The sequence below is a fragment of the Vespula pensylvanica genome, chromosome 2 (assembly GCF_014466175.1).
Source record: "Vespula pensylvanica isolate Volc-1 chromosome 2, ASM1446617v1, whole genome shotgun sequence".
Taxonomy (NCBI): Eukaryota; Metazoa; Arthropoda; class Insecta; order Hymenoptera; family Vespidae; genus Vespula; species Vespula pensylvanica.
In genome coordinates, this window is record NC_057686.1 from 14,836,802 (window position 1) to 14,846,110 (window position 9,309).

Below are 9,309 nucleotides of genomic sequence, written 5' to 3' on the forward strand. Positions count from 1 at the left end.
GATTTTATCATTTAAGAAATATTATTCTAGATTTATATACGTATCAGATATATAATTCCTGTAACGTTATTAACCACTTTCAGAAGTAACAACAAAGAATTCGATGGGCCATAGAAATGATCTCTAAGCTTTTAATGTGCGACACTTCATCAAGATATTAAATTCGTAAAAATCGTTTATATGAGATAGTAAGGAGATACATAGATAGAGTAAATATAGGTCGCTCCAAGATCACGTTCGACCGTTTCGTAAGAGTAGGAGCAAGTGATGCAGTAATTCCCAATGGATTAGAGATGCTGAGAAACTAATTTATGGGCCTCTGAGGCATTCTGCTTCCAAGAAAGTCCTGTGTATGTGTATGTGTATATGTGTGTATATGTGTGTATATATATATATATATATATATATATATATATATATGTATATATAACCCTAGGAGCGCGTAAGGTGTTTTGAGATGGGGAGTATTAAAGCAAAGATCGTATGAACTTCAACTGAGTTACTAACGCATTAGAAATATTTTTTTTCGAGAATCATATCTGACATTTACATTTACTTATAATTATCACAAACGTACAAAACAAAATGAATTTATTTATCATTTCATAGCAATATCAACGAATAAGTTCTTATTCATCGTTGTTCAATATTTATCGATGTTTCAATTGGCAAAAAAGCACGAACGCTCTGTTCCATTACGTGGAAAAAGCTTTGAATCGAATTTTAAAAGCAAAAACATTTGACCCCACAAATGTAAGCAACATGGGAACTTTGCGTGTTCGCTTTATTCGAACACGAAGTCGCTAGAACGATATCGTATCGAGGTTTCACACAAATACACTACCGGTTCGAACGAGTTTACCAATACCGTCACGTTGTCGTTTACCGTCGAATGATTTTTCGCGAGAACGTTCTTCACTGGACGTATAAACTTCGACATTATTCCCACGCTTCTTTATAAACTTTGAAAGCACCCTGTACGACGAGCCGTTCTTTGGACATGCGCGTCTCTTCTATATATACTATACACGGTACTCTCTTATTAGAAACGTCGGGCACGAGCACACTATTCCGACCATTTACATGTCGGTGCTCGAGCGAAATCCAGAATGAAACCTTAGCGAGACACGGTTCGGAATTAAACTACGGTAGGTACGCTCGTAAAGAGAGAGAGAGAGAGAGAGAGAGAGAGAGAGAGAGAGGGAGAGAGGGAGGGGGAGAAAGAGAGAGAGAGAGAGGGAGGGGGAGAAAGAGAGAGAGAAAGAGTTCGATAAAAACGAGAAAAAAAACTGCTATGCGTTATTAATATCATAAAAGGGTGTCGTTTAATTATAGTCAAAAGTTATTAACGTTCTCTCGAAAAATAAAACGAACATTTTATTCGTCTTTTCATGCGAGTATATCGATGTCCGTTTTACTGCTACGAGCTCGCAAACTAATTATTAAATGTCATTGAAAATGACATCGATATAAACCTGTCCGTTTTTCATTCGCGAAAGAGAACGTGAAACATCACGGGATTTTCGATCGATCAATTTTCTAACTAGCTTGATGGCCAGTAAAGTGTTCCAGATACGCTATCTAATTAAGTTTAATTCGCAAGTCAGTTTTGATTTTATAGCCACTTGATCGTTAAATGATGCTGCTTCGTTGTTGTTTCAGAATTTCTACGAAATCGATCGTTAATATAATATTAAAAAGCATAGAAACGAGAATTGTAATTTTCTATATGGCTATCGAAGCGATTTTTATAGAGAATCTTCTTTTTCCATATCTGGAACTTGAATGATCAGATTAGAAACGTTTGAACGTTCGAACGATCGATATCAAGAGGATCGATACCAAAACACACCTTGCCTGATCGTATCCCATAGAAAACAGGATGTGTCTGCATTTCCTCGTTCAAAGGAGAGATTCTAGAATTCGATTTGAGCTGTGGGAGGTTTAGTTTTGACTTTACGCTCATAATACCGATCCCAAGTGACTAGAACTATTTACGTAAATTCGGATCCGTCCCTTTGAACTTCGATCCAATACAAACGTACGATCTCTCGTTGCTTGGCGAACTTGTAAGAAGGATAAAAGAAAGAGAAAGGATGTAAGAGGGCGATATATATATATATATATATATATATATATATATATATACATACACACGGAGATATACAATCGAAGACCTCGATCTTCGAAACCCAGGGAACATCCACGAAAAGAGACCGACACGGATCGGCGTTAAAACGGTGCGTCATTGGGAACTCTTTTCGCTCGATCGCAATCGTAGCAGGCGAATCGAGTTAAAGAAATTGAAGAGAGGAGCTCTGCGCGGTAGAAAGCAAGCATCCAAGGAAGAGAGAAGCATCGAGCCAAGCAGTCATCCAGCCAGCCAGCCGGATGGCAGCGGCGGTAGTTCGTGAAATCACACGGTACCGATTCTCCCTCCCTACCGACTCTTTTCCTCCCACCTTTGATGCTAACTCCTAGCTCTCTTTCTCCGTTACTCTTTCGGCGTTTCACCCCTCTCCGTATCAGTCGGCGTCAGTACGTTGTAGGTGGACGCGAGTGCGCGCGCGCGCGCACCCCTTATCGAGTTCGAGAGCAAAAGCGACGGCTGGTGGTGGTTGGTATGGAAGTGGAAGTAGGTGTATGGTAGGTACGAGAGGGAAGATACGACGGAAGGGTGGAGAGAGGGTTGCAGGTGGCGGAGTGAGGAGCGAGGAGCGGGGTAAGAGAGTGAGAGAAAGAGAGGCGCTCGTGGAAAACGGAAGATAGGGACGGAATGTGTCCGGGGGTAGGGGTAAATCGGAGTTTGGGGGGTAAAAGAGGGATGGTAGAAGCGAAGCGAGTGCAGCTGCGAGTTCGTCGCCGCAGTGTTTGGCAGTCCTTCGTATGGACATCACGTTCGAGTCGAACGACCGATATAGATCGTATGTAGATCGTTCGAACGCGTATCTGATTATCGAAGAATAATAATAAGAATCGTGGTTCGTAGTTCGTTCAAGTGGATCATTTCGTAGATGTTTTCAGCGGGTATCGTCAAGGCGACGACGTTTCTCCGCTGTTACGTCGTCGTTCCCGTCGTCGTTTTAGTTTTCGTCGTCGTCGTCGTCTTCGCCGGAAACGTCGAGAGAGGATAGAAACGGATGCGCGTCGAGATGTGAAGTCGCCGTCGTTGGAAGCGATGTGGCTTCCATTCATATTGCTCGCCTTGATGGCGAGCGGTTCCGCCTGTCCCGATCTCTGCGTCTGTCAACAAGGTGTCATCGTCGACAGGGATTCGCCGCTCTTCGCGGATGTGACGTGTCGCGGTCGCGTGCCGGAATTATCCGAGGTACCCGATAACACGAGGAGATTGTCCGTGGAGGAAGCGGAGGAACACGAGGTAACAAGTTTCTTGACCGAGCTCGAGGCATCGACCGATCTCGAGTCGAATTCGACGGCCTTGACGGCGAACGAAAGCCGAAGCGCCACTATCGAGACGGCGCTTCCCTATTTGGACGAATTGACGATGACGAACTGTTCGCTGACGTCCTTGAACGTCTCGTGGCACGGTTTCGAACGGTTACGATCGTTGAATCTCTCGTACAACGAGGTACCGCACTTGAGTGACGCGCGAGTGTCGAGCCTCATCGGTTTGACGTGTCTCGATCTGTCGAATAATTTGCTGAAGGACGTGAATGTCGGCGTTTTTAGGACGCTGAGTGAACTGGCGCGCTTGCATCTACGACGCAACGAGATCGCGATGGTGCACGAGGACGCGTTTCGCGGCTTGGATCGTCTCGAGTTTCTTGATTTGTCGGATAATAGGCTGGCAGACCTGCCGGATAGCGCGTTGACGCCTCTTTACTCTCTTCAAAAGTTAGATCTCAGCGGTAACCAGCTTCAAGTGCTCGGTGCGAGATGGTTCGAGAGCCTCGATAAGCTTCGAGAACTCGATGTCTCGAGGAACGGCTTGGCGAAGGCCGCTTCGGGAACTCTTCAACCCTTACCGGGGCTATCGGTTCTGAGATTAGCGGAGAATCCTCTGGAGGAGAAAGACGTTTCTCTGTTACTCGGCACCGGAAGGAGACTTGAAACGGTGGACGCATCGCGTACAGGTCTTGCAAGAGTCCCGGCAGCCCTCACCAGATCCGTTCGAGCGTTACGTCTCGCCGGCAATAAGTTGACCACCATCAGAGGCGGCGATCTCGACAGTTATCCTCTCTTACGAATGTTGGACATTTCCGATAATCGTCTCACCGAGATCGAGGACGATGCTTTAGGACGGTTGGAAGTGCTCGAGGAGCTAGACGTCTCTGGAAATCTTTTGACCAAGACTCCCGGAAGTCTTCCCAGTAGCTTGACCGTTCTGAACCTTCGGCGAAATGGCATAACCATTTTGAAAGCGAACGATTTTCAAGAACTTCGTAATTTGAGATCTCTCATGTTAAACAACAACGATATCGGGCAAATCGAAGTTGGGTCGTTCAGTCAACTACTCGCGCTGAAGGAACTCGATTTGTCCGATAATCCTATCAAAGCGTTAACCGTTAATGCTCTGAGTGGACCGAGTAATCTTGCCAAGCTTCGTATGTCTGGATTAACGTCACTTCAAGAGAAATCCCAACAACAAGGTGACATGGCGTTTCCTGTACAGACACCGGAACGGCTTATTGTTCTCGACGTTCAACGAAGTCCCGTTCTGGCGAGACAGTTATTGACGGACGACGCTGCTCTCTCCGCTTGCAAAAGTCTCCTCGAATTAAACCTTTCCGAGACAAATCTCACGGCCCTTAGATCCGACTTGCCATATTTGCTCCCGCAGCTCCGTGTTTTACGACTCGCTGGAAACGATTGGAGCTGTACCGAGGATCTCTATTGGCTAGGACAATGGTTAAGAGAGCACAAAGAGCAGACGTATAATCTCGAATTCTCTCAATGCGCAGCTCCCGAGGAATTATTGGGAACTCACCTACGCGATCTACCTTCGCCACCCATAACACTTTCCACGATGATATCGACCGTTAGATCGACTCCGTCGACGACACTGCCGAATCTCCTTGAAACTGACCGATCTTTGAACGAAACGCTCGGATCTTTTACTCCTTCCTCTAACGACGTTATCAACGGACTCAGAAATTTCACCAAGTCGACTTCGGAAACGAACGAAGAGTTTGCTAATTATTCGAACTTGGCAAAAACGACGACTCGCGAAGTTTCCAGTTCCATGAGCGAAATGGACGGCATCTCTGTGGAAAATTCAACGATAAGAACGACGAGCATGCCCCGCGTTTACGAGGCACCGACTTCCTTTAGAAACATAACTTCGCCAACGTTGAAAGGAACGGATTTGAAAAGAAAGGAGGCAAACGTTCAAAATTTATGGCGCAAAGGCAAAGGAAAGTTGATGATCGATATGAAAACGGATGACAAGGATGCTGCATCCTCTCCTATCAGCGTCAACGTCTCGGCAAAAGGCAAACCGGAGAAGAGCGAGAAGTTGAAAAAGTTTTTAACGAATGGCGGTGACGAAGAATTGTCTCCTACGTCGAAGACATCAAACTTTTCGAACGAGTTTTCTCTAAATGAGGAAAAGACGACGATGTCGGATAAGTACCTGACGAGAGAGAACAACCTGACGAAAGAAAAATACGTATTGACTAACGGTATCGTATCGAACACGATAGCCGAGGAACTGAACAGCCGTGCAACCGATTCCGGTACTCGACTGTCCGAACAATTATCTGGCGCACATCCCGGAATGTTGGTCCTCGTTGGAGCTGCCCTAGGTGCGGCTGCAGCATTGACTATCATATTGTCCAGACGTGCTACCATACGTCGAAGAGAAAGATACCATCGTCACGAGAACATCGAAGTTCATACGTTAACACCGAGCACGGAACTTTGGTGACCAGAATCGGAGTGCGCCAGGCTCTTTGAAAGAGACAGGCGACTCGAGGAACAACAAGAGAGGATGCGAGAATCGATACTCGAACGATCGAGGAAAGTTATTCTCGCTGAATACCTCAGGAAGATTCTCAAGTAATCTCTTACATGCGCCTCGGTATCGATATCGTGAAACTCAAACGATTTATAAACTTTAGTTTTCGTCGTCTCTCAAAGAACATGGAAACTTGGTGTTTCGCTACTAGCTCCATTTTCAAAAACGTACAAGATCTTCGATCGAACGAACCTAAGACTTATTTGGAGGGACATTTCTTGTTCGATATTTTGCGCTCCCGACGCGATACTGAAAAAGTCGAAATGTTTTACGATGGGCAAGGAAGGATGATATATCAAGGACACGACTTTGAGAGAACGCGCGAAGCGGTATTAACAGTGAAAAGCCTCGACGGTTTCAGGCTTAACTCATCGATACTCGATAATCCTGACACTCGATTGGTAGATACTCGAACGACATAGAAGAACATAGTTCGTACGAGTAACGTATGTCGAAAACAAGTAGAATACAAATTGTCTATGCACGTTTTGCGAAAGAAGTCGTAAAGAAGTGGAAAAGGAAGGAGAGAGAAAAAAAGAGAAAGAGAGAGAGAGAGAGAGAGAGAATAAAAGAGAACGAGCTAGCTACGTATACGGTATGTGCGTGCGCACGCGTGTAAAACAATACACCGACACTTACGTCCTGTCTCGTTTCTCAACGAGAAACTACGATGACGTTCGTGACGGCGCGACGCTGAAAACCGAACGCGTCAAGCGACAGAGAAAGTGACAATAATCATATGACGAAGGGAGTGTGTCGCTCGGGTTACAAGCTCGACTTCCTTTGTGGTGCACCGAGGAAAATGGACTCCTTGTGAGAACGCAAGTGAGTGCAAAAGAGAAAAAAGGGCAGAAAAAAGAAAAAGAAGGCAATAAGGTTCGGAGCGCGAAATAGAGGGTGATAGGCGTGGTAGTTTGAAGATGGACGGTGATGGCGGTCAACAAAAAAGAAAACTACGGTGGCGAAATGTGCTTCGTATAATGGAACGAGGGCGAGTGCTTAGAAAAAGAAAGAGAGAGAAAGAGAGAGAAGGAGAATTGCTCGAAAGAACTTTTATCGAGCGCTGCATGAACGAAGTCGAGAGTGTGCGTATATATGTGTATGTATATGTGTATGAGAGAGAGAAAGAGAGAGAGAGAGAGAGAGAGAAATAGAAAAGAGTTTGCTTGTGTGTTTGGCTATAAATACTTATGTACGAGTGCGAGAGAGCGTGAGAGAGGGAAAGAAAGAGAGAGCGAGAACGAGAGAGAGAGAGAGAAAAAGAGAGAGAGAGAATGAGAGAGCTTAAATACGAAACCATTATCGGCGGTGACAGCATCGAGTGTACTGAAACGTTGCTTCCGAACTTAATTCTGGAGGTTTGGCAAATCGCCAAGATACCTTAACAAACAAACAAACAAACAAACAAACAAACAAACAAACAAACAAACAAATAAACAAACAAGCAAACAAACAAACAAACAAACAAACAAAAAAGAGCAGAAAAAGAGCAGATAAGAAATAACGAAGAGGCTAGACATTATCTTTCTTAAATAACCAGTGTCAAAGTACGACTATGATGATAATAAACGGATGTACAAAGATGCATGTCTATAGCTCATTCTTATTTTTTCTTGGCCCGATTAACGATTTATTATTATATATTCGACGTAATTCGTCCTTTTTTTTATCTTTTTTTCCTTTCGTGCACTTGGAGGGTTAAGTAATTTAAACGAGAAATGATAAATTAATGATCGCTTTCACTCTCTCTTCATATAGATTTATAAATGTTTCTTTTCCAGCTAATTTGATGGATGAAGAATCGATCATCTACAAATTATGTATTACAACGTTACTTAGTAAATTTACTTAACCGTGATTTATTAAGCGATCGAAACGTAAAAGACACAACTATCGATTTATTATGATTCCGTTATTATACTCGCACTATATTCTAGATAGATACATCGGGAATTCTACTTGAAGAAATATTAACAGGTAAGTAATAATTACTTACATCGTACAATTTTATAAATTGGTGATTGTTACTGTCAGAGATATTGATTTGTTGTCTGACATAGGTACTTACATAGACTAATAATACATACGTACTATATGTACATGTTTATTTTTTTTTTATTTTATTTTTCTGTTATCTCTCTTAATTATCGAGTATAGAATATAACTTCCGTTATAACGGAGAGCCATAAATGAGGAACGCTATGGAGAATATTAACGCCTTATCCTACAAATCTGTAACTTTAATTTGGTCGTGTAAAAGGAACGATAAATAACACGATAAAAATAAACTTCTCAACGTCGGTAAGGTATGGGCTTTAAACTTTTTCAACGAAAACAGACTCGTTCTCTGACGACAAAGTTTCGTAGCGTTTTAATCCACAATAATTAACTACCGGTGAGCAATAGCATCGCTACCACGGGAATGAGTTTATCGCAGACTTAGATGCCGACGATATTTCCACGCAGTAAAGTTTTCCAACGTGCACTGGTAAAATATTATTGGATCGAGATGAGAAATGAAACGAACACGAAGAAGGAAGATGAAACGGAATCAGAGATGTCAAAGGAAAAAGATCGACAGCTGATGATGAAATCTCAGTGGTACAGAAGATGAAATCGTATCGTTTCCTTCGGGAAATACAACGCGTTATTATTTTTCGATATATTTCAATCGACAATGATTTTGTGTAAAAAGCATTAGAAATTAAACGTTTGATTAACGACTAAATAATTTCAACGTACTTCCAACGTTTTTTTTTTTCTTTCTTGTTCTTTATGATAAAATTAAAAACTCTTCTCGCATAATATACACGTTTCGTTGAATTCACTGCACCGTATCAAAGAAACGAAATCGAACAACTTTTAATTCATTCTCGATCTTTTTCATTTACAATTGACATTAATTTATTATTAATATCAGTTTACTTGATAGACTTGAAAGATTTCTGACGTACGAATTAACCAAATCGTATCGATATCTTGTAAGTCGAGTACTACTAACAAGTATTAAATCTTTTTTTATTTCGTCTTATTCTTCCCCGATGAGACTTTCCCAAGTTCTTGGATCAACCTCGTAAAATAAGAAAGTTGAGAAGTCAGAACAACTCGCGGATAAAAAGAAAAAAGAGACGTGAGGTATGAGGATCGCATGTACGGCGATTTCGAAAACGATGAGAGAAACCGTTTGTTAAGATCTTGTTTAAATTTCCTATGAAACAACCCTTCGCGAAGGGTGCAACGCGGAAATTTAATCACCGTATAGCAGTTCTCTATCATCTTCTACTCCTACTACCTCTCTCTCTCTCTCTCTCTCTCTCTCTCTCTCTCTCTCT

The 9,309-nt window shown here is 42.6% G+C and overlaps 2 protein-coding genes and 1 long non-coding RNA gene across 4 annotated transcripts in view; 2 read left to right on the plus strand and 1 right to left on the minus strand.

The window, feature by feature from the left end:
- LOC122627202 (protein timeless homolog) overlaps positions 1–9,309 on the minus strand; it is a 179,063-nt gene that overhangs the window by 128,419 nt on the left and 41,335 nt on the right. The window lies entirely within an intron of this gene.
- On the plus strand, positions 2,842–7,104 carry LOC122627203 (insulin-like growth factor-binding protein complex acid labile subunit). Its single transcript, XM_043808164.1, has one exon. The coding sequence runs from the start codon at positions 3,179–3,181 to the stop codon at positions 5,885–5,887; it is 2,709 nt and encodes a 902-aa protein (XP_043664099.1). The 5' UTR covers positions 2,842–3,178; the 3' UTR covers positions 5,888–7,104.
- LOC122627205 overlaps positions 7,228–9,309 on the plus strand; it is a 4,203-nt gene continuing 2,121 nt past the window's right edge. Inside the window, exon 1 of the long non-coding RNA XR_006326812.1 lies at positions 7,228–7,954. This is a non-coding gene — a long non-coding RNA (uncharacterized LOC122627205). The remainder of the gene's footprint in view (positions 7,955–9,309) is intronic.